At 36.5% G+C, this 26,993-nt stretch overlaps 1 protein-coding gene across 1 annotated transcript in view; it reads right to left on the bottom strand.

The window, feature by feature from the left end:
- The window catches only part of LOC309552099 (teneurin-2-like), a 1,659,581-nt gene that overhangs the window by 371,883 nt on the left and 1,260,705 nt on the right, over window positions 1-26,993 (bottom strand). The window contains exon 10 of the mRNA XM_082252878.1: window positions 24,571-24,672. Coding sequence (XP_082109004.1) covers window positions 24,571-24,672 — 102 coding nt within the window. The remainder of the gene's footprint in view (window positions 1-24,570; window positions 24,673-26,993) is intronic.

Here is a 26,993-nt window from a genome sequence, read left to right as displayed (position 1 = left end):
CAGAGGAATCCCTGCCGCCATCAATAATGGCTTAGTATAAACATCCTAAAAGGTGTCTTCTCTCTCATGAGGTGGAATGCAATTAGCTATTTTGGCCTTGTATTGTGGATCTTAGAGGGGGCAGAAACCCCAAAACCCACCCTTCAAAGTGATAGTACAAGGTCTTCCTATATATATAAATATATATATATATACACACTATATAATGATTATAAATGCAGTTCTAGTGAATAAAAAAACAGTACAACAATAACAGTGTTTTAGCATAGGCATACCATAATTTAACAAATATCTGGAATATAAATGTTTTTTGTTAAATGTTCTCAATGCATTTTGGTGTATGACGCAGCAATTATTTTTTAAAGTTTGTCTTTGTATTGCTTGTTTTACATTTATTGCTTTCTGATTTACTGGTGTATTTCTTATCATAAATATGTCATTTTTTTCTGTGTGAACAACTGCAAACCCTGCTTGTTTACCAATTAACGGTCTATATTTTTTCTACTTCCCATCATGTTAGATTTTGTTATGAGGGAACACTGCATCAAACTCAATAGGAAACTAAAGCTGCAAAATCATAAGGAATCAAGCACCCACCAAGCTACTGTTGTGAGAGAAAGCCTGCTCTCAGCATTACTGTTTGCTCCTAAGCCCTCAAGCTTTTAGGTACACACAGCTGTCATTTGCTTCAAACTTCTGAAAGAAAATGATGGAATCTAACAAACAGTTTAGTGTAGAGCACATTTTAAATGATTTTTTTGCTCAACAGTTCCTGATTCTTTAAGCCAAAATTGACAATGCATTTATTTTTTTGCTCACTTCACCATTGATTCTTGGACAACTCTTTGAGTATTATTTTTCTATGATTATATGTTTACATCACTATGTGGCCAATAAAAGGATCTAGAGTGTGGCTAAGCTTCTATAAAATGCAATCTACCAAAATCTATTGAAAAAGCCCTTAAAGGGAAACTGTAACAGTGTTGAGTTGATTTTGTTTTTAAATTATATATTTTAAACAAAGGTTTATTATCATTTTTCTAGAGGTATACAATTACTGTTTTACTAAATGCATGACACACGATTTTTATACCACTTTAGGTTATCTAAAGAGACAACACAGCAGATGTTCCCTGTCTTGTGACTTGCTTTGTCTGACTTGAAAGTTACTTCAAAGTTTAGGCTTTTGAGTTTTGTAAACAATAAAACCATAGTGGAAAGAGGAAAACTAGAAAAAGAGTCAAGCCAACACCTGCTGGCAGAAAAAAGAGTGCATGTGTTTCATGTAATATATCATAATTCTTGTTTTTAAATAACATTTTTCAGTTAGGACCTATTACCACAGGGTGATTAGTTCCATGTCTTGCACAGGGCCATATTTTACTGGTATGGGGATGCACAGATGTTGTGTGCATCCCAGTGCTGGCATGCTATTGCTGTCTATTGGGAAATGTGGCTGCATGGACACAGCCTCTGTGACTTAATTCTTGAAATGCACCCTATGGTTTATTAAATGATTTGCTCCCTTTGTGCTGCTCAGCCATTGGTGGCTAGTGGGCAGATGAGCAGGCCCTGGTGAAGCAGGAAAGTATTTTGCAGGGTGAATGTGTATAACTGGCAGTATCTGGCATGTACAGTGTTCATTACTGAGTGGTCCCCATGGATGGATGGCAATGCAACTTTGAAAGACTGACATGATATATCTACTGTAAATATTGTTCCATCATGCTTTTTCTGATTACATTGATTATAACTTTTCAGACCTTGAAATAAGTAGTTGCTTTCTTTTCTTATAATTTGGCTCATTATATTATTTGCTTAAGCTCATAATAGGGCATGGCTGTGTGCGTACACATTCTAAGTCTTGGAGACACTTTTTTTAGTGCATTATATTAACTAAACATGTCAGCAACAAGGATGCTCAGCACTAAATTAATATTAAGTGTTTGCCCTCAACCAAGTTATCACATAGAAATATTTTCTATGCATAAACAACAAGAGCTTCTAGGAGACCAGTAAATACATTTGTAAACTGAAAATGTTGTTCAACATGCTAGCAGATTGAAATTTAAAACATAAAACCCTACACAGGAGGTTGCCTACTGCAACACAGCCTTTAAAAAAAAAAAAAGATAAATCCTCTTTTCATTGCACACTTATGCCATGGCCCCATTCATGCCTATAGGTAAGCCATACTTACAGCAGTCTCTAGCAATCCATCAGAGTATGATTCATCCAAAGGTATGAAAGGGGCAACATTACTGACGTCATCTTCACCAAAAGGTTTTTTTTTTAAATTTGAATGACATTTCAAATAGCATTCTGCTAAGGTGAAATGTGCTTACAAAATCATAGAGCTTTGTTTTATAGAAAATGCTGCTAATTGATTTGACTGTAAGCCATTGTTGAAACTATTACTTTTTTCACAATTCATGTTCCGTTGTACTATGCTGGCAAATGGCAATACTATGAGTTATAGTACTGTTCTAGAAATGTAATATGCTAATGCACCAAGCTGTTTGTCCTTGTTTGTCCTAAATTTGAAGTTTCATCTATGTCTGAAGTTTATATGGTTTGATTTCTTTTAAAACTACTTTTACAAATAGTGATGTGGGCTAGGAATGGCAGTGAGGACTGCAATTTTCAGGGTCATGACCACTTTTATGCTTTTTCATTGATAATGAATGCAAAGACAAAGACTTGACAATAATGAATAGGAAAGCTATAAGGGCAACAAAACTCCTTGGCAGACCAAGACATTAAGTGGTTTCTTGCCTCTCCACTGCAGGATAACACCATCCCATCAAACATGTGCCTCACCAGCCATCTTACCGAAGATTATGCAATCACCTACCCGTCTTCATCTAACAATGAGTCTTAGGCTTTATGAGTGTCACCCTAGAGAACATTCTCTTCAGAAAAGACAGATCACCATATGCTCAGTGTAAAGGTCAATGTCTTCAACTATATCCTGGACTTTGATCAACACAGTAACCAATGCAGGGCTAAAGGCATTGGACTTGAGACTGTAAATCAGGGGCTCCGAGCATGATTTGATGTGCTTGACTTAAGCACTGAAACTGCAAGAAACAACATGCATAAGAAAAATATACTGCTTGTCCAGCTGCAAGTCATCAATATCTCCACCAGGGTACACACAGTTGAGCAAATTGAATTAACATTGAAATAGCTCAGTGGGAAAAAGACAACAAGCATCCATTTGTAAACTTTCAAATTCAGTGGGAACATAAATAGAAGGAGAAATATTTAAAAAAAAAAAGGTATCCCAGAGACAACAAAGAATAAGGATCCTAAAGAGATAGTTGTAAGCTTTTAACAGCTTACTGGGCATTTCTTCCTTTCAGAGATAGAAGTGGGATAGACTAGGTTGTATCCTTTGGTCAAATATGGTGTCTGCATTTTATTTAGGATAAGATAATGTAACAAGCTTGGGAGAATGGATCTACGGACTGCAAAGATGCACAAGAAAATTGACAGTCTTTATGTTATTTATTTACGTATTTATTTATTGCAGGTATTCATATAGTTCTGTCAATTTATACAGAGCTTTACATATATACAGTATAGTACACTCACATCACTCCCTGCCCTCAAGGAACTTACAATTTAAGGTCAATAACTCACATGCATACACATATTAGGGTGAGTCTAGACAGAAGCCAATTAAACTACCAGCATGTCTTTACCTTTCCAAACATAAAGTAGAGGTATATACATCTACGCCTATGCTGCTTTACTGCTGTTTCCAATAGGGCCTCTCTTTAGTTTAGCACAATTTGAGACAGTGGACTTTTTTTTTCTCTAAAATTATAGTTTTTCTTTAGAATGATTATTATTGTTTTGTTTTCTACTGAGTCACATTATAGAAAGTCTTAACGGGCCTATGGTCAGTTTACTTTACTCAATATACAGTATCTTACAAAAGGTGGAGGAGCGCAAGGTCTCTAACATCCACCAGCTCCAGGATGTCGTCATGGAAGAGTGGAAGAGGACTCCAATGGCAACCTGTGAAGCTCTGGTGAACTCCATGCCCAAGAGGGTTAGAGCAGTGCTGAAAAATAATGGTGGCCACACAAAATATTGACACTTTGGGCCCAATTTGGACATTTTAACTTAGGAGTTTTTGTTGCCAGTGGTTTAGACATTAATGGCTGTGTGTTGAGTTATTTTGAGGGGACAGCAAATTTCCACTGTTATACAAGCTGTACACTCACTACTTTACATTGTAGCAAAGTGTAATTTCTTCAGTGTTGTCACATGAAAAGATATAATAAAATATTTACTAAAGTGTGAGGGGTGTACTCACTTTTGTGAGATACTGTACTCTGTTCCCTTTATTGTTTTTTTTTTTTTTGGAGTAGCCTCTTTTCTTAGTGTCTGTGTGTGCTACCTGTTGTTTCTGCATAAAATGTGCAGCAGCAGAGAAGGTTGATCCTTTTTTTAAGGGAGTTTGACACTCCTATAAACTAAGCTCCATCCTTGCAATGGCTAAAACAATTTTAAAAAGGAAACCTGGTCTTAAGAGAAGGACTTTTCCTTTAATTTATCTCTGAATAGTTCTCAAAATGCACAATGCTTATGCCTACTCATTCTGAAATGGATCATGACAAGTTTTTTAGAGTTGGTGACAACTCTATATTCCATAGAGGCTACAACACCCATCCTCTAAGGGCTCTACTCTACTACTACTCCATCAAAAAAATTTCTTCAATCTAACATTATGACCTTCTTTGATCAAAAGACTCCTCAAATGGGACAATATTGGGAAATACAGCTAGGCAGTGGGCATAAATGAGTATCCCTTACAAAACAACAAAATGTTGGAAGACATCATATAAATCTCCAAAGGTTTTAATCTAAATGCTTGTGGTGAAAACCTTCTTAGTACTGACATGGTACTACGTACTGGCTAGATTTATAGAAAAGGTTTGAAGTTTAAATAGGCTTAAAAGAAAAATGAAAAAGTACTAGTATGATTGATTTTCTTTGGGCAGAACGACAGTCATGTTGTTCTGCTGATTTCCTGTTAGCCTAGCCAGCCATATACATGCCCCTGCCAAGAGGTAAATAATCCCACAGGTGTGGGCTGCCTCCCAGACTGGGCTGTGAGGTAGAGCTCACAGTACTTCATGACTGAGCAATGCCCACACATCATTATGTAAGAGCCACTCAGATCTGGAAGAATGCCCACCTGCCACTGGATGAAAAACAGGAAACTTTTGTGACATCAACGGTCTGGCTAGAATGAATTTTTTTTAAAATAGGAAAACAGGAAATGGGACTTTGGGTACAGTTTATTTTGGTGTATCATACATTACTGCATTATATATGTAAATATATATATATATATATATATATATATATATATAAATGTATATAAATAAACAGTATATATATATATATATATATATATATATATATATATATATATATATATATATATATATATATATATATATATATATATATATGTATGTATATATATATATATATATATATATATATATATATATATATATATTAGACATCACATAATACATATGTGTATGTTTCTTTCCATTTTGTACAATGGAACTCTTACATAGTAAATATGTATATTTTTCTTTTTACAATGGAACACTGCAATAATATTTGAACAAATAGTACATATTCTGCATCTCTACAATACCTTCATCACATACTATACAACTCAAAACACAGTAATGTACTGTGGAAAACCCAAGTTCAGCAGTTGTTAATTAAGGAGACTAATCAAATGAATATATTATTAGCAGACTGTGCTTCCAACTGGACACGGTTTTTTATTATTTGTTTTTAGATTTCTGCATTGGAAAAATAAGGAACTATTGTACGTTACACTACATAACTGTCAGTTTGCAATGCAGTACTGTATTTCATAAACAAAGTCTGTTTCATGCACCATTAATCATCTTTTCTAACACCAGCAGCAGTCATAATAAAACACATCCGTTAAAGGGTGGTGCATTTCTATTATATTAACATGCAGCCACACTACTAGATTATATTGAATTTATATTAATAAAAACATTGCTGGTATTTGTAATAAAAGAAAACTAATGTCATAAAGAGAACCAAACTTGAAAGAAGAAAAGTACTTGAATGATGACAGCTATTATAGGAGGTCAAAAAGTAGCTTCTGAAGGAACATAATGCAAATTGCTCCAAGGGAAAAAAGTGGCAATTTAAGTGTGAGATATTAACCCAAACAGATTGCTTATTATAATGCATAATCAATATAACTTAACTGCTAAGAGCTACTCTTGCTCCAACGAGCAACTTACTTTCACATCTATATTCATTATTTTATTCCCTGTTTTATACCAATTGCAGCATGCAATTTTTTTTCATCTGTACCTTTTTATAGTACAGGGATGTACAGTGACGTATAATCTATCTATCTATCTATCTATCTATCTATCTATCTATCTATCTATCTATCTATCTATCTATCTATCTATCTATCTATCTATCTATCTATCTATCTATCTATCTATCTATCTATCTATCTATCTATCTATCTATCTATCTATCTATCTATCTATCTATCTATCTATCTATCTATCTATCTATCTATCTATCTATCTATCTATCTATCTATCTATCTATCTATCTATCTATCTATCTATCTATCTATCTATCTATCTATCTATCTATCTATCTATCTATCTATCTATCTATCTATCTATCTATCTATCTATCTGTCTGTCTATCTATCTATCTATCTGTCTATCTATCTGTCTATCTGTCTGTCTATGTGTAAGTCACCCTGTGTCTATTAGGGGCAGAGGGTGACCAAGAACCCCTGCACTAATCAGACTCGCTGTACATCCACACCGGACTCAGCATTTGGTGTTACCCCAGTTATCCTGGGTTCTATATGTGTGGTTTGTGTTAAAAGAGTGAAGAGACTTGTCACAAACTTAGGAGGCTTTTGGGAGAGGACTGCAGGCTAGACTCCTGGCCACTGTCTGTGTGGAGCAATCTTTATTGGTAATCTCATCAACTCAAGCCACCTGTCTTTCACACTACAACCTATTATTTACTGTGGGGATGTGTTTACACTTTAATAATATCTATTGTTCTTTGGGAGCTTGATGCCGGTGGGTCTAACCTAGAATTAGATCCCTGATTGTTCAGGTGGTTAATTGTGTCATCTATTGTTTGCCTGCTAGCATTCTGTGCATTCTGCCTAGGCTGATTTAAGTGCTCAGTTAATTGGCATGTTAATGATATCATGGTCAGCCCTACCTCATTATCCAAACCGTTGTATGATGTTTTGGGTAAATATTTGACTGGTCACTGACCTACTTCTCAAGTGTATAAAAGTCTGTAATTTGGTTCCATAAACAGTTAATTCTGGTTTGATTCCAAACTTTGTACTGTCGAGTTCCAGAGCTAAGGAAGTAGATTCTTGGCGGAGATACCCAGTCAGAGTGTCCGGATTCTGTCACACACTCACTACTTCACATTGTAGCAAAGTGTCATTTCTTCAGTGTTGTCACATGAAAAGGTATAATAAACCATTTACAAAAATGTGAGGGTTGTACTCACTTTTGTGAGATTCTGTATCTATCTATCTATCTATCTATCTATCTATCTATCTATCTATCTATCTATCTATCTATCTATCTATCTATCTATCTATCTATCTATCTATCTATCTATCTATCTATCTATCTATCTATCTATCTATCTATCTATCTATCTATCTATCTATCTATCTATCTATCTATCTATCTATCTATCCATCCATCTATCTATCTATCTATCTATCTATCTATCTATCTATCTATCTATCTATCTATCTATCTATCTATCTATCTATCTATCTATCTATCTATCTATCTATCTATCTATCTATCTATCTATCTATCTATCTATCTATCTATCTATCTATCTATCTATCTATCTATCTATCTATCTATCTGTCTGTCTGTCTGTCTGTCTGTCTGTCTGTCTGTCTGTCTGTCTGTCTATCTATCTATCTATCATATATGTATATATATATATATATATATATATATATATATATATGGATAGATATATAGATATAGTTATACATACATACACACACAATATATATATATACATATATATATATATATATATATATATATATATATATATATATATATATATATATACAGTATATAGAAATAGTGTGTATATATATATATTTTTTTTTTAATATATATATTTATATATAATTATATATTTTTAAATATATATATATATTTATACACACACCAGGGGTTTTTCAAAAAGTTTCCGCACTATCATATATATATATTACTTGTCGTGTATAGTAGTTGTTTTTAAAATATGAGTTTTAGATTAAATGTCCATTGTCCAATGTAAATTATCATGTATAAAAATAGAGATATATTATGATTCAAAGGTATGTGACCTAACTATCTGATTAGCTATCTGTCTCTTTGTGAAACAAATTTCAGGGTGTATTCAGTTATATCCGGAGAATATGCTAAATATAAGACAATAGCCTGGAGATTTTATAGCCAACCAGGTCGATGCCAGATTATTTTATATAAGCAATGGAAATTTGAGTGCAACCTTTACTTGCATCAGTTGACCTGGGGAAGTCCTGTAACACCTTTGCATTTTGGGCAGTTAGCTCACTGCCACTTAGTAGCCCTATATTATTAGTATTTTTATATATTTTGGAACTTATGTATGTCTTGTTATATAACTTCTCTGTTCCACTGTTTTTGTATTTGATGTTAAAGCATGCTTGATAATTTCTCTGTATAATAAGTATTTGCTGGTTTACCATATTTAGGTCCTTTTACTGTACTTAATTTCTGTTGTTGGGTTTGAACTTTCACTTTAGTGTCTAATCCTTATTACTGTACAGTAGTCATATACTGTAGATGTGGAGACCTGTTAAGCATTTCATGTGAATGAATTAATCAATTTGGGTAACAGTCATGGTTTCCTTCCAGTTAAATAAACAACAAAATTGTAATGCGCAAAGTTTTTTACGCTTTAAAAATGTGCTTATAGATGGAAGATATTTAACAATGTTGGATAAATCTATCCCTCTCCCTATGGACTGCAACACTGTTAGGATCCAAAAAGGTGCACTAGGCCACAATGCATTAAATGTTGGGTGTGGCTTAAGAGACAGTGTTAAATAGTCTGAGCCAATTTATTCTATACGCTTTACACATATGTTGCAGGCTTCTAGTACTTCTTAATTTTTGTGCCATAAATGAGAATTTTAACAAATACATACACCTTAAGAAAGGGAATTTATTTTTTAAATATGAAAGTTTTCCATTACATATGCTGTTCTGCACAAAGGATATATACTGTACATAAAGCTAACACTTTGTCTGAGCCTACCTTAAAGAAGAACTTCATTAAAACAGTTGGGGACTACTTAGCATCCAGCAACTGTTGAGACAATAAACACTATGGTCAGGATTATGTAATGTACACCACAACTTACAGAGTACAGCAGTCAGGACTATGTGTAATGCACAAAATGTACCTTGCAGTGGTTATTAGTATGTAATGCACTGCAAAGTGTAGACTGCTTCAGTCAGGAAAATGTAATATACAACACAGCATATAGGGTATAAGGTTAGAAGGATCTAATATATAACATACGCTATATTACCAAAAGTATTGGGATGCTTGCCTTAAACTTTAATGGCATCCCAGTCTTAGTCAGTAGGGTTTAGTATTGAGTTGGCCCACCGTTTGCAGCTAAAACAGCTTCAACAATTCTGGGAAGGCTGTCCACAAGGTTTAGGAGTGTGCCTGTTGGAATGTTTGACCATTCTTCCAGAAGCCCATTAGTGAAGTCAGGCAAAGGTGTTCTATCGGGTTTAATATAGGACTCTGTGCAGGTCAGTCAAGTTCCTCCACTCCACCCCCCCCCCCCCCCCGCCCTAACTCAGTCATCCTTGTTTTTTGGACCTTGCTTTGTGCACTTGTCCAAATCATTTGGTGGATGGGAAATTATGATGTGGGGCTGTTTTTCAGGGGTTGGGCTTGGACCCTTAGTTCCGGTGATGGGAACTCTTAAGGCATCTGCATAACAAAACATGTTGGACAATTTCTTGCTCCCAACTTTGTGGGAACAGTTTGGGGATGGCCCTTTCCTGTTCCAGCATAACTGCACACCAGCGCACAAACAAGGTCCATAAAGACATGGATGAGTATGTTTGGGATGGAGGAACTTGACTGGCCTGCACATAGTTCTGACTTCAACCTAATAGAAAAGCTTTGGGATAAATTAAAGTGGAGACTGAGAGCCAGGCCTTCTCATCCACATCAGTGCCTGACCTCACAAATGTGCTTCTGGAGAAATGGTCAAACATTCCCATAGACACACTCCTAAACTTTGTGGACAGCTTTCCCAGAAAAGTTGAAGCTGTTATAGCTGCAAAGGTTGGGCCAACTCAACATTGAACCCTACGGACTAAGACTGGTTTGCCATTAACTTCATGTGCATGTGAAGACAGGTGTCCCAATACCCTTGGTAATATAATGCAGTTTACATGGTGCTTTGATCAAGCGTTACTAATATCAACCAGAGCATAGTAAGTGCAGTAGGCAGGAGCATATAACATAGAACATAGCATATAAAGTGCAGGGGTCAGGATTATGTAATGCACAGCAGAGTATACATTGTTCAGTAATAAGAAGTATGTAATATATTGCTTCCAACAGGAAAGCATGCTTTGGTGGAGGTCAGTGTCAGAAAAGGATGACCCCCGCATGTGTTAATGAGAGAAAATTGACCTCCCATTAATGGCAGTTGATGGAAAAAATACCCTGGCAAATGTGTTAGTGCCCCAGGTATCAGTGTGTGAAATGAAAAGACGACTGCCAGGCTACACCCAGTACTGGATGCTAGGTACAATGTGTAGGGCTTATGGAACCTTTTGTTGTCAGGAGATACCTAGAAAGTCTACTTTTATCAGGTCCTGAATGATGCCAAGGGCTACAAAGAAAAAAAGAGGAATTTATTTGGCACCAAGGTGTTACATCTTTGTGCAGGCCCATTGTGTACACAGATGGGTGCATCAGGTAGGCAAGTAGCCAATCCAAAGTTGCCCCAAGAAATTTCTAGCTCCAGCTAGAAGGTTTCTGGATACACCTGTGTCTCACCTGTCAACAATGGTAGTGGAAATCTGTAGTTTCATCTACAATTACTCTTACAGCATTTACATTTGCACAGGGGTTCTAACTGCTCGCCAACCATATAACTTACATATATGGCGGCAAAGGGGCTCTTCTGCGCATAATAATGTACCTAGTAAGTGATCCTGCACTTCCAGGTCTGGGGCGTCCATATGCGCCACCCGCGACCTGCTCCCGCTGTGATTAAACACAGCAGGAGTTGATCTGCGGGTACCCCGGACTCGATGTCAGCCGGCACCCATTGATCATTAGGCAGAGAGTCAGAATGAAGGCAATCAAAGACTGAGCATAACTAGTCAAGGAAAAAAAAAGGGTTGGGCATAGCAGGGATGGTGCTGTAGGCATTGCCTATCTTGATTTCAGCAAATCATTTGATATGGTTTCATATTATGATATCATATAAAGTTATAAAAGCTACAATTTAAACCCTTGGGAGGTTCTGTGTAAACACAGTTGGCTAAGAATTAGATATCACAGTGGTTGTACATGGGACTTAGGGAAAACATAGACCAGTCACTAGTGGTGTACCACAAGGCTTTGTACTAGATTTTACTCCAATGAATCAGTTTGTACATGATAAAACTGAAGGTATGGCGGGCAAAGTATCTCTTTTTGCTGATGACACAAAGGGGTTTATTTACTAAAGGAAAATCCACTGTCCACTACATGTGCACTGCAAGTACAATTGGAAGTAGATCTGAAGGGTACATAGAAGGAAAATAAAAAAACAGCATGTTTGCTTGCACATGATTGGATGATAGAAATCAGCAGAGCTTCCTCTCATTTCAGATATCCCCTTTAAATCTACAGCGACTACACTTCCAAATGCACTTGCAGTGCACAGTGATTTGCCTTTAGTAAATAACCCCCATTTGTATGTAATCGGCCTGATATTCCTGGAGGGGTTTATAATATGAAACATGATTTGAAATTGCTGGAAGATTGGTCAAAGCAGTGGAAATTTTTATAAATGTAAAATAATGCACTTAGGGAAAAATAATTCTCTGATAGAGTACAATATTGGGATTGCAAGTGTCAGCAAGAACTACCACAATAAAAAAGGTTTGGATTCCTTTTTTCAGATAATTGCAAAATGAAGAGTGCTGTTATAATGTCTCTAAAGAAAATACGGTTAAAAATGGTCTTTATAACTGATTTTACACAGTGTATGGCAAGATTAGGATTTTGCCACCAGAGAAATTTATTTAAAGTCCTAAATAAAATCATTTACTGGCTAGCATCCATAACCAAGTTACATTATTTGGAACTAAAATATGCAAGTAAAAAATAATTTGTCCTACTTGATCTAGTGGAGACTTTATACACAAATATATGTTGTTGCTGTTCCTCCCACAACTTAGAATATTAATTTTCAAAATAAACTGAAGAGTTGTGACTTTATATTGATTTAATATCGGGTGACAAAAATGCCTTACAAGAAAACTTTGCAGACACAATTGGCTTTAAAGTGTATTTAAACTCAAAACCCCACATGTATTATAAAGCAGTTTGCCAGTCCCTTTAATGTGGTGGCTGTATTAGTTTTCTTTTTGTTGGCTTTTATTTTCACCTGGTGATCCTGCCAGTAACACACTTCCTGTCCTAGGGTGACAACATTCCTTTACCATACTGTTTTTATTGAGAAGCAGCATGGTAACCACAAGAAAGGGCAACAGAATACTCTCCTCTTGTCTATAAAATTAACAGATAAGCATAAACATAAATAGATAGCTAGGAACAATGGGGTTTATTTACTAAAGGCAAATCCACTGTGTACTACAAGTGCATTACAAGTGCACTTGGAAGTGCACTCGCTATAGATCTGGAGGGAATATCTGAAATAAGGGGAAGCTCTGCTGTTTTCTATCATCCAATCATGTGCAAGCAAAAAAATGTGTTTTTTATTTTCTTTGCATGTCCCCCTCAGATCTACACCAACTACACTTGTAGTGCACAGTAGATTTGACTTTAGTAAAAAAAAAACTAATGTTCTTTGAGAGGGTGTGACATCACTTTAAAAGGTATATTTAACCACTTCTGGACTGGAAATATTTGCCCCCTTAAAGAGCAGGCATTTATTTGCGATTCGGCACTGCATTACTTTAACGGACAATTGTGTGGTCTTGCGATGCTGTACCTAAATAAAATTGATGTCCTTTTCTGCAATTTTTAATTTTTGCGCTATAAACGAAAATAGAGTGTCAATTCAGAAAAAATTGTCACATTCTGCTATATAACATTCTCAAAAAAAAAAAATTTAAGAATCAAAATTTTTTAACATTTTAGGCCAATTTTTTGTCTGCTACATATTTTTGGTAAAAAAATCGCAATAAGCATATTTTGATTGGTTTGTGCAAAAGTTATCGCGTCTACTAACTTGGGGGAAGATTTATGCCATTTTTATTGTTTTTTTTTATTTTTACTAGTAATGGCAGCGATCTGCGATTTTTAGTTGGACTACGACATTGCGACTGACAGATCGGACCCCTAACTGACATTTTTTACTCTTTTGGGGGGACCAGCGACATTACTACAGTAATCAGTGCTAAAAATATGCACTCTTACTGTGCACTCTTACTGACAGGGAAGAGGTAAACACAGTGGGTGATCAAGGGGTTAAATGTGTAGGGGAGTGTCTCTAACTGTATGGGGGTTGGGCTTTTGAAATGATCACAGAGACCTGTGATCCTAAATAGAAGTATCACAGGCACTCTGTGATCATTTCAGAGAGAAGAACGGTCAGCTGTGTTTACAATAGCTTACCGTCCTTCTCTCTCAAAAGGGAGCGATCGCGGGTGGCAGGCGGCAATCGGAGCCGCTAGCCCGATGCATCGGAGTCCCCACTGCCAAATGGGAGCTGGAGTGCGCTGCCGGCGGCGCGCACTTGCCCCCTAGCTGCAGGCGCGCGACAGATGTAAAGCTACGTTGGTTCACACAGGAGGGGCTGCCTTCCACAGTAAAACTGTCGGGAAGTAGTTAATAAAACAGGGACCAAATACTGTAAAAGAAGTTATTTCATACACTTTAAGGATCTCCCACCTTGGAGCTACTGTGCTTTAAGTAGTAATTAAAACATTTTTTAACCGCCTTAGCGGTAATCCCGAGCGTGACTCGGGGTTGATTTTTCATTGCAGGAGCGGTAACCCCGAGTCACGCTCGGGGTGGATTGCAGAGAGCGCAGCGGTGTTCTCTTACCTTATCCTGGCGATCCAGCGATGATCTCTCATTGCTGCGACTGCCAGCCGAGAGTCCCGCCGCTCCTCCGTCCCTCCGTCGGTACGATCACTTCCTAGTTCCGTTCCCTGCAGCAGCAATGCTGCATGGGAGCGGAACTAGGGAGGGAAATTCAAAAAAAAAAAAAAAAACGTTACACAAAACACACTTTATATTATATTATATTATATATATATATATATATATATATATATGCATATATATATATATATATATATATATATATATATATATATATATATATATGCATATGCATATATATATATATATATATATATATGCATGCATATATATATATATATATATATATATATATATATATATATGCATATGCATATATATATATATATATATATATATATATATATAATATGCACACACACACACACATATATATATATATATATAAAATTATATTATTGATTCAATTATAATTCATGCGTTATATATTATATATATATATGTGTGTGTGTGTATATATATATATATATATATATATATATATATATATATATGTATATATATATATATATATATATATATACACACACACACACACACACATATCTATATATAATATATAATGCATGAATTATAATCTAATCAATAATATAATTTTATTATATATATTATATATTAAATAATAAAATAATATTATTGATTCGATTATAATTCATGCGTTTGTGTTTCAAATTTATCACATCTGGGATGTCTACTAGAGTCTTGTTTTGGTCAGGTTTAAGTCAGTAATTACTAAGAATTGTAGGCCTATAATACATAACGCCAAATTTCCATGAAAAGAATTGTACCACTTTTGGTATGTAATTCCAGACATAATCATACCGCCAGGGAGGTTAAACCAAAACTTTTTGTCATTTTTGAAAGAGAAGGGAACTATTAAAATTTGCACCAGGTTTTTATGTTTCAGCATTCCATTAGGAAGAATTCCCTTCATATATTTTTCTGCATACTCAACAGTAAATGAGAAAACATCTTTTTGAGCGGGGGAAGGAAAATTCCCTCTTTTTTGAATTTTCTCTTTCTTTTATTACTGGTGACAGCAGTGACAAAGACAAGTAGAGAGGGTAAATATCCCCAGCAAGGACATAGGCATTAATACAAATCTGACAGGGGGACTAAAACCTCCCGGTCAATCTACCCCCCCCCCCAAAAAAAAAAAACAAGTTTTGGCTTTATATATACTTTAAATATGACTTAAAAGAAGTCAACTACTGCTAAAAGGGAAACCTAGCCACACTTTTTTTTTAGTTTTGGATAAAGTGGGGGACAGTAGAAACTTCTGCCAGATTTTATTATACTGCATCTTTAGTTTCTCTGGAGACAAGAAACAAATATGAAAACCTTCTCAAATTAAAATAAAATATCATCGTTTCAAATGGTACCAAGACCAGATATTCCAATGACAAGACTTCTCCTCATCTTCTGCACCAGTGATAGATATAAATTTTTGTATATCATCTCAATTTCTTGTTGACCACTGTCACTTGCCAGAAGTAGAGGTTCCACAATTGCTCCAAGCTGGCTAGAATTCTAATTTAGGTTGGCTATACAGTACATGTCTGATATCTTATTAGACCTGTGAATTTAGAAAAAAGCTCCCATATTTCCCTTCAATGACCAATTTTTTGACCTAATTCAAGTTGTGCCAAAGGAGCTCAGCTATGAGAAAAGATTAGAGGAACTGAATTTATTCTCTCTTGAGAAGAGGAGATTAAGGTGGGATATGATCAACATTTATAAACACATAATGGGTCCATATAGTGAACTTGGTGTTGAGTTGTTCACTTTAAGGTCAACACAGAGGACAAGGGGACACTCTTTATGCCTAGAGGAAAACAGATTTTGTCTCCAAATATGGAAAGGATTCTTCACCGTAAGAGCTGGTTCTGGCCAGCTCACTAGATTGCTTTAAAAAAAAAGGCCTGGATTCTTTCCTGGGGGTACTTAATATAAGTGGGTACTAACATTTTGTTAGCTAAAGTTGATCCAGGGAATATCCGATTGCCTCTCGGGGGATCAGAAAGGAATTCTTTTTTCCACTGCTGTAGCAAATTGGATCATGCTTTGCTGGGGTTTTTTCGCCTTCCTCTGGATCAACTGCAGGTTTAGGATTATGTATATGGGATTGTATGGTTGGGGTTTTCTTTACTGGTTTTTTTTTTTTTTTTTTTTGGTTGAACCAGATGGACTTGAATCTTTTTTCAACCAGACTAACTATGTAACTATGTAACTACAGTAAACCCCCCTCCATTGCGGGGGTTACGTTCCGGACCCAGCCGCGAAAAGTGAAAATCCGTGAAATAGAAAAACCCTATTAAAATGCATTGTAGGCATGTTTTTTTCACTGTCACTGTACGTGTAAAAGCATTTTAAGGTCTTTAAACACACTTTTAAAACAATAGAAACTCATTTAAACACATAAAAGATACTGAGAGACATAGCAAGAGCTATGGAAAACACAAAAATATTTCATTTTTAATGATTTATATAGTAAAATAACATTACAAAAAAAACCGCAATATACCAGGACCGCAAAAACTGAACCGCGATGGAGTGGGGGGTTTACTGTATATCAAAGCAACTGAGCTAAAAAGTAAAATCTATTAAAACGATCACATGCTCCCTAGGATGTCCAAAGTGACCATTCATTCCCCACACAAATTTTACCTAAATATTTAGCATCATGTGACAATCTCCATAAAGACGGACAGCTGTAAAAAGTATAGGTATGGAAGCGAGCCAGGCCGAAAGCCATTACCGCAGGTCCATTTGAGCTTATCTAGTAATTTATTGCACTTTGTAATGCTTTACAAAAAAACGCACTAGCATTTTCACTTTATTGTTACTTAAATGTGTGCATCTACCCAAAGAGGTGATTTAAGGAAGCTGCATGAGGTAATGCTAATTATTCACATGGAAAAAGGGAATTTGCTTCTGATCATTAACTGCCCATAACAGCATCACCAAGTCACAAACTCACAAAGACTGTAAATTGACTTAATGCAGCACCCAAAAGCCATAAAATTGAATTTCAGAATGAATTAGAGCTGTATGATGAAATGGTTCTGTGTATAACCCTTTTTATTTTAAATGATAGTATGACAGACACACAACACGGCAACCTACTGCAGAGAGAAGCAGTGTAATTGTTATCAGTTATAAACACTGTCTCCACAAAAGGGGATATATCAATCAAATGCTTCCTGAGACACAAAGCGTATCCTTTAAAGTATATCATTATGGAAATGTTTAAACTGTGTTGTTCTCTCATTTCAAAGCACTCAAGGATGCCTCATGGTGTGATGAACAGTACATAAATATAATTTGTTCCTGCTCAGTGCTTTTACACTGGGGACACTTCTGCACTTGAAGGACACTAGAATTTATTCACTGTAGTAAGGGTTGTTTTACATATATGTCTCTGTGATAAAGCTGACTTGACACACAGAATAATCTGTAAAGTCTCTTCAACAAATGTGCTAATAATGTGAAATCATTGTAATATTAATGTAGCTAAATACCCAAGATCAGCATTATTTTCTAGAGGTGAAAAGGACAGAGAACAATTACACGAAGGAAGTTTTCAGTCTGCATCTAATTTCATTTCAAGCTGTGCATTGCATTTTTTTTTTAAAGTGCTATTCTGCCGCTGTACAATAAAATACTTATATATTGGGCCCCAGTGTACAAAAAAGTGCTATTCTGCCATTGTCCAATAAAATAATTATATATAGGACACCAGTGTACAAGAAAAAAGCAAAAATTCACATTTATAAAACACAGTGCTATGCTTTAGAAACCTGAATTATGTTCCACTTGTTTCAGGAAAAAGGATGCCACTCATATTAATAAAAAAAGTCTGGAAAAATAAAGGTGTCAGTCATATAACCTGTTAAAGTCTTGTCTCCAAAAGTTCACTGTGCAGCATTAGGCCAAGAGCGCTCTGTAGGACACCACGAACTCTACACCACTGCCTGCATTTTATGAATAACTCTTAAACTCAGGAGCAGTTGATAGTGATATCTGCTTTCTGCTAATAATAGGAGCCTTAGTGAACATACATTTCATGACCTCGTCACCATGGTCATTTGACAAATTTTATACATGGAGGGGTAAAAGTGACTGTAAATGCATATTTTTTTAAAATAACAAGCATATCATATTTTGCTGCTCTGTGCAATGGTTTTGCACAGAGAAGCCCTGATACTTCTCTTCTTGGGTTCTCCGCCAGTACTCCTGACTCCTCCACCTTGCAGAGTGCCCACCAGTGCAATCTGCAAGCTTTTGGGGCACTTGTATGGGCTCCCTTCTGAGACAGCTCTGTGTGTCCATAGACACCCTCCCTCCTTAGTGACTGTTATTGACGGCAGCGGGAGAGAGCCGAGAGGGCCACTATTCTTGAGCACATTGCTGGATCGAGAGTGATATCAGGTAATTATAAGGGTGGGCTGGGGGGAGGAGCTGTACAGAGAAGGTTTTTTACCTTAATGCAGAGAATGCTTTAAAGTGTTACTAAACCCACAAGAGTAAAATCAGTCTGAATAAGCAGTAAAGCATGCTTGTTATACTCACTGTGGAACTTAAGAGGTCAATCCTCTGCATTGTATAAAAAGGTTGTTTGATCATGTCTTCTCTGATTCTCACCTTCTTCCAGTGTCTCCAACTCATCTCCAGATATTACAGGGGGTAGGGAACAAGCTGCACATGCAGAGTTTTTTTTTTTCTTGGGAGAGTGCATGTGATCAGCACAGGGCCAATCAGCAGTATCCAGACAGAGGGTCAGGACTCCTGCAGCTTCATAGGACAATCAGGGGAGAATTAAAACTCTGTAAGACAATAACAAGAGAAGGGCACACTGACCTTGTGCACAAGGTCAGTGTGCCCTTCTCTTGTTATTGTCTTACAGCATTTTTGGATACCCTTGTTCTTGAGGGGGCAGCAAGACCCCCTTACCTGTGCCTAAAAAAACACCTAGAATATTTACCTTCCCGCATACCACTTGAGCGCAGGAGAGATACTGTTTTTTTTGGAGAATGAAAACTCCTCCTACAAGCTTTAACCAGATACTGATAGAAGTCACAAGACTGCTCTAACTGCTGATGAGAAAAGGTATTTAGCAGTTTATATTTACTAAAACTATTGTGGGAGACCAGATATAGTGAATGCAGGGTCCTGGGTTTAGTAACACTTTAAGGTAAAAAACCCGTCAGCCACTTTAATTAAACTAGATGTATATGAATGAACATACATATACACCATCAATTTTAGGATTGGTAATAGTTTAATACTCAATTTCTTAATTTAACCAGTTTCTCAGACGTACAGGGCAATGTCCTCTGTGGCTTATAGTTTTATACAATAACTTTAGCAAGCAGTTATAGCTTAACAGTTCCAAACCACTTTAGTGAGATCTTTGTTTCATGCTATTGCTTCTATGAGGTGAAGAAAAATCACATCAGTTAAAGCCAGCAACTCAAAAATGAGGAAAACCTCTTCAATTTTATCAAAGGACAAAAGAGGAAGGGGCATCTCTGTAAAATATGTTTCTTATGTTATCTGCTATCTGATGGCTTATGGAAGACTGACATCTTCTTTTATAAAAATTAGTCCCAACACTGTGCACACAAATAAAGAAATTAGTAAACAATCTAATAATAGCAGCTAGCCCCAAAAATATAAATCTGTTTAAAATAACTAATAAACCAACAGGCAGCACTCATAAAATTCTCCCAAATGTATCATACATATGTAATATACACTAATTAAGAATATATATCAACAAATTCATAAAAGTCAAAACTGAAAACGTGAAAAAGTTCCATAGAAGATATTGGAATCTGCTGAATTTATCTAAATGAGACATTGCACATGGGTTTCTGATGTCATTCGAAGACTATTTATGAGGTAATATAAATTATGGCAATATTTTTAGTGGTTATTTGGTTGCTCAGCATTCTCATCTGATTGGGATATTTCTCAGGCGTAATAAAAGATGATCCAACACACAGTGCTTACATAATTCCCCCTCAATTATCATACAAGTATAATAAAATTGACAGCAAATCAACACATTGATAAAAGTTAAAATCTCAAAACATGATACATTGTTACATTGTAGAGAGATTCATGGAATCTGCAAGCAGTCATTTCCCAAGATTTACATCCACTGTGTATCCACAAGTTCCACCTCTAGGAACAAAACTCATCAGAAGTATCAAACTTCAGATTATAGGTAGGTCATACAGTACGTCTTTCAATGTATCATCCTGAGTCTGCACTTATAAGATATTCTCCTCCTATATATATATACAGTATTTCACGGAAGTGAGTACACCCCTCACATTTTTGTAAATATTTTATTATATCTTTTCATGTGACAACACTGAAGAAATGACACTTTGCTACAATGTAAAGTAGTGAGAGTACAGCGTGTATAACAGTGTAAATTTGCTGTCCCCTCAAAATATCTCAACACACAGCCATTAATGTCTAAACCTCTGGCAACAAAAGTGAGTACACCCCCAAGTGAAAATGTCAGAATTGGACCCAAAGCGTCAATATTTTGTGTGGCCACCATTATTTTCCAGAGAAAAAAATGTAAAAAATCCGCGCTAATGGAAAGCTATAAAAAGATGAATGGCTGCAGCCTACCTTCAAAAAAAGGTATATGTCTCTGAGAGGAGCAATATACCAGTTGGGAAATGGAAAAGGAGAAGGAAGGTACTGGGCGCTGCCAGAATAATAAAGTATTAAAGGGTAAAGGTAAGAAAACTAATAAAGAGTGTAGAAATCTCTCAGGGGAGTGATGTGAATAATATGATGCTAAAATCAAAAAAATAAAAACTTGTGCTATAAAACAATGAACAATAAATACATGGATAAACAAATACACAGTAACCCCCAAAATTGATTGGTAAAGTGCAAAAGTGAAAGGGTGCAATTATTATAAAGTGACTGAGTGCTAAAATTCCTCTAATAAGGTAAAGACCAGTGACTAAATGCTAAAGACCATAGCAAATGGGGGAAATAAATAAAGTGACAGTGCTCTTAGACGGAAAAAAAATGGGAAAATGCTCCTAAAGATGCCAAAAAAAAGGAGGGAAAATAGTGAATTTTGACAAATCACATAAAGTGATAAAGTGAAATAGACCATATAAGTGAAATGAACCAAAGAGTGAAGGTGAATACAAATATAATAATAGCCACAATTTGAAAAAAGCACCAGAAATAATAATAATAAATATAACAACAGTTCAAACACGAGTGACACTTATATAAATTGGTGGGTGTCACGTAGCAGAAAAGTGACTATGTGGGTGAGTCCGTATAACATCCTGATAACTAGCCCAATGATAAATACTGCCACAAACAAGCTGTGCTGCCATATAAATAGTCTTCCAATAACATCAGAAACCCATGTCAATGTTTGAAAAGTAAATGATTTAGATCAATTTGTCATATATTTATCTTATTTATGTCAGTACTTTGATACATACAATGTGTGCATATTTGTAGGCTAGCTATTTAGGAGATTCATATACTCCACAGATTTCATTTTTTAAATGTTTTAATTGAAAATTGTATAAGGCTACATTCACACCTGAGCGTATTTTACCACGATTTTACCGCAATTTTTACCGCGATTTTACAGCGATTTTTACCGCGATTTACAGGCGTTTTTACAGGCGTTTTTTGTGCAGGCGTTTTTAGATTGAATAGAAACCAATGGAAAGCGCCTGTAATCTGCCCAAAAAGAAGCTCATGTACTTTTTTGAGCGTTGGGCATTTTGCTTACAGCGTCAAAACGCTCAGATGTGAACAGGGGCCATTGAAATGAATAGGATTTGTTTTGTTGGGCGTTTTGAGAGCTGATCCTAGAGCAGAAAAACTCCCCAAAAACACCCCAAAACGCCTAGATGTGAACGGAGCCTTAAAGGATATGGTTTGTTTTTATTCAGTATTTTGGAATAATGCATGATAAATATTTACATTATTTTACCAAAAGAATTGGGACACCTAGCTTTACTTTAATGGCATCCCAGTCATAGTCCGTAGGGTTTAATATTGATTTTGCCCACGCTTTGCAACTATATCAGCTTAAACTCTTCTGGTAAGTCTGTCCACAAGGATTAGAAGTGTGTCTATGGGAATGTTTGACCGTTCTTCCAGAAGCACATTTGTGAGGTCAGGCACTGATATAGGAAAAGAAGGCCTGTCTCACAGTCTCCGCTCTAACTCATCCCAAAGGGGTTTCATCAGGTTAAGGTCAGGAATCTGTGCAGGTCTGCCAAGTTCCCCCCCCCCCCCAACTCGCTCATCCATGTCTTTATGGACCTTACTTTGTGCCCTGGTCCAAATCATTTGGTGGAGGGGGGGATTATGGTGTGGGGTTGTCTTTCAGGGGTTGGGCTTGGCCCCTTAGCTCCAGTGAAGGGAACTCTTAAAGCGTTAGCATACCAAGACATTTCAGACAATTTCATGCTCCCAACTTTCTGAGAACAGTTTGAGGATGGCCCCTTCCTGTTCCAATATGACTGCGCACCAGTGCACAAAGTAAGGTCCATAAAGACATAGATGAGCAAGTTTGGGTGGAGGAACTTTACTGGTCTTCACAGAGTCCTGATCTCAACCTGACAGAACACCTTTGGGATGATTTGGAGCACAGCCTGCGAGCCAGGCCTTCTCTTCAACATCAGTGCCCAACCTCACAAATGTGCTTGTGGAAGAATGGTCAAACATTCCCATAGACACACTCCTAAACATTGTGGACAGTCTTTCCAGAAGATTAGAAGGTTTTATAGCTGGTGGGCCAATTTAATATTAAACCCTACGGACTAAGACTGGGATGCCATTAAAATTCATGTGCGTGTAAAGGCAGGTGTCCCAACACTTTTGGTAATCTAGTGGGTATGTGGGCTTGGCCTGTAGTAGCCAAAATTATAGGCAAAATAGAACAGTTTGTGAGTTAAAATTCTTTGATACATGATCAACCACAAAGTATGACTTTTAATAGGGCGCTCAATAGTTTGAGTATTACACGGGGTTCATGAGAACTTAGTGTAAACGTATAATTTCCATGTAATTATTTCATTGTCTGAGCATTGCTGCTAGCTATATCTGTTTTAGTAGATAATAATAGATAATAAATAATATGATTTGTAAAGTGATCTACTGTAATCAAAATTATGTAAAGGTTATCTGGCACTTTAAATATCTGCAGCAATAAATAGTTAAGGCTTAAACTTTCTTACAGCATCAAACTGTGATTAATCGCAAAGCTAAAGAGTGAATGGCTCTGCAGAGCAGACTCATTTTATATAAATTACACTTCATTCTCAAATCAGCAGTGCAGGTTTAAATGTTCAAAATTGAAAATATTCATTTTCAGAAGAGAACAAAGGATAATGATTTCCACTCTTGAACTAAGGGTACCACAACTGTATGTTCTTTTTAAAATCCATTTAAAGATTAAGATAAATCCCAATTGCCTGAAAACCTCCTAATTGGTTTTAAGGGCACAGCCAAATTATCCAAATGCATGAAAAAAAAGGAACACATAAAAAAACACACACACACACACACACACACACACACACACACACACACACACACACACACACAAAAGAAATGGACTTAAGAGAGTGCATATCCTATATATTCATTCCAGACAGGCCACATCATGAACAGTTTACTCAATGCAAAGCAATACGGCCATTTACTGCTCTGTGACAGCTGAGCTGCTACTATACAGTAGCTGATAGAAGGTTTGACAGCTAGGGCTTTCACTTCAGGAGTTTTTCTAAATATTGCTAGTATGAGCAGCATAAAAATGTTATGAAGCAGTGCTTAAGTGCTTAAAAAAATTATAACACTCATATAAAAAATATAGTTTAATACAAATAAAGTGTCTGAATGGGATGGCACAATTAACATTATGGTTACATTGAAATGAAAAAAACAAAAACAAAACAGAACTGGTTTCTTACAGTAATACATATATTTCTTAAAAAATATATGCATGAAAATATGAAGATACTAACAACCAGGTTTTCCACTTGCTTCACAGTATTATGCATTCAGTAATTGTAAAGTTAACAGTACCTTTCGCACAGTCTGCACCATGAAATCCAGGAAAGCAGTGACAAACCCCAGATACACATTCACCATTTCCATCACAATTTCGAGGACAGTCCTGCACAGAGTCTATAAAAAATCAATATAATTTTTATAACTAAAGAAGGATAAGGAACATATATATATATATATATATATATATATATATATATATATATATATATAGAACAAAAATCACATATTAAATAGCTGAATACACAGTTTTTAAACATACACTTTCAAAACAATTGTATAATAGTTTCCACTCTTGTACAATTTTAACAATGCAGCTTCTTATGTCAAATTGTCATATGTCATTTGCTACATTAATTCAATTTCTCCACTCTAATTTGGATTGAATAAATATGTCTAGTTTTTCAAAAATTATTAAGAGATCCAGTCCCATAGCCCCATCATTTGACTGCCACCCCCCCCCCCAAAGAGTATAAATACCCCCACATAAGAGTCTGTGCTTTAGTAAATAAATCCCATTAAAACAGCATTATTAGTGATGGGCAAATGGTTCAGGCCGAGCACCAGTTCAGTCCCGAACAGCGCCTGTTTTTTACACAGTGCATTCTAAGCACTGATTGGTTGAAGCAATGCACCTGGCAGTTGGTCCGGTGCAAGGTGTTGCCCAATCAGGGCACAGCAAATAACTGGTTGTTAAGGAGTGGGCGGGGCTGGCCGTCTTTAACAAGTGATGAGTCACCAATTTAAAAAAAAAATGACATGGGATCCCCCCAAAATGCCCACCAGACCCTTAGGTCTGGTATGGATTTTAAGTGGAACCCCCATGCCAAAATTTTAAAAGCAAGGGCATTGGTTCCCACCAAATCTATACCGGTCCCTTATCTGAGCATGCAGCCTGGCAGGTCAGGAAAGGTGGGGACAAAGCGAGAATCCCCCCCCCCCCCGAACCATACCAGGCCACATGCCCTTAATAAGGGGGGCATCTTTCCCACAACCCTGGCATGGTTGTAGTGGTCTGTGGGCAGGCAGGGAAGATTCCTCCTCATTTGAATGAGTAGGGATACACCGTACCCCTACTCATTCAACAAAAAAAGTGTCAAAAAGAAAAAAAAAACACAGACAGTTTTTGACAATTCCTTTATTAAAAATAAAAAACAATGTTCCCTGATGCAGATCCAGGGTCAATCACGACCCCTGCCACGCAAAAAAAGAAGAAAAAAAGCTTCACCCGCGACAAAGGCTACCACTGTTTGCCTGCTGTTGCCAGGTGGCCACGCCCCTTACCTATTTAAGCACTGATACACGGCAGAGCAGGTAGCCTTTGTCGTGCGTGGAGCTTTTTTTTTCTTTTTTTAGGTCCAGCGGTGTGGTGGGCGTCATGATTGACGATGGATCTACATGGGGGGACACTGTTTTTTATTTTTAATGAAGGAATTTTCAAAAACTGTGTGTATTTTTATTTCTTTTTGACACTTTTGATACAATGTACCCCATACTCATTCACATGGGGGAGGCCAGGATCTGGGGGCCCCCATGATAAAGGGGCTTCCAGATTTTGATAAGCCCCCTGTTTGCAGACCCCCACAACCACTACACAAGTTTGCTCTGGGATGGGGGGGTTCCCCCATGTTAAGCGCTTGGTATAGTTCAGGGGGGCACACCCTCATCCCCCCCCCTTTACATGCCTGCCAGGTTGCATGCTCGGATAAGAGCCTGGTATGGATTAGGGGAGGAACGCCATGCTGTTTTTTTTTTACATTTTTCTATAGTCAGCTTGCAGCTGGAAAAATCAATTTAAAACTCTTTTTTTTTTTCTTTATATATGTCAGTTTTGCTGAAGCAGGTTCTATACATGGTACAGATGCGCCACTTTACAGGCAGACTAAGGGGACCCCTCAAGCACTATATTTAAAGGAATTTTTCATCTTTATTTTTACTTTAAGCATCATTAAAATCATTGCTCCTTTAAAAACAATCTTTCTTAAAAACATTTTTTGCATTGATACATGTCCCCCAGAGCAGTACTTGGGCCCCCATACCCTTTTTTATGGCCAATGACTATATAAGCCTTCAAAATGGGGACTTTTGATATTTCAAGTTCGGGTCCCATAGACTTGATTAGGGTTCACGGTTCGTATCCAAACTTTTTCCATGTTCGGGAGTTTTTGCGAGACCTGAACCAGGGGGTGTTCGGCCCATCACTAAGCATGATTACCTCTGTTTAGTTAGCAGGAAGGGGATCCAGTGAAGCTGAACATAAAATTGTAGAATGAACATAGTAGCAGAGGTGTGAACACCACAAGATTAGCTAAACAAAAGTATAATTCCTTTGGCAAACAAAATCGTAAACCTGTATAATTTTGAACTATGTATTAAGCTTTGCCTTGTGTTCTACATTAATTACACTACTTATAAATAGGATTTGCATGTCAAAAATC

This window comes from Pelophylax lessonae (assembly GCF_965119305.1).
Source record: "Pelophylax lessonae genome assembly, chromosome: 4".
Taxonomy (NCBI): domain Eukaryota; kingdom Metazoa; phylum Chordata; class Amphibia; order Anura; family Ranidae; genus Pelophylax; species Pelophylax lessonae.
This window is presented reverse-complemented; position numbering and strand designations above follow the sequence as displayed.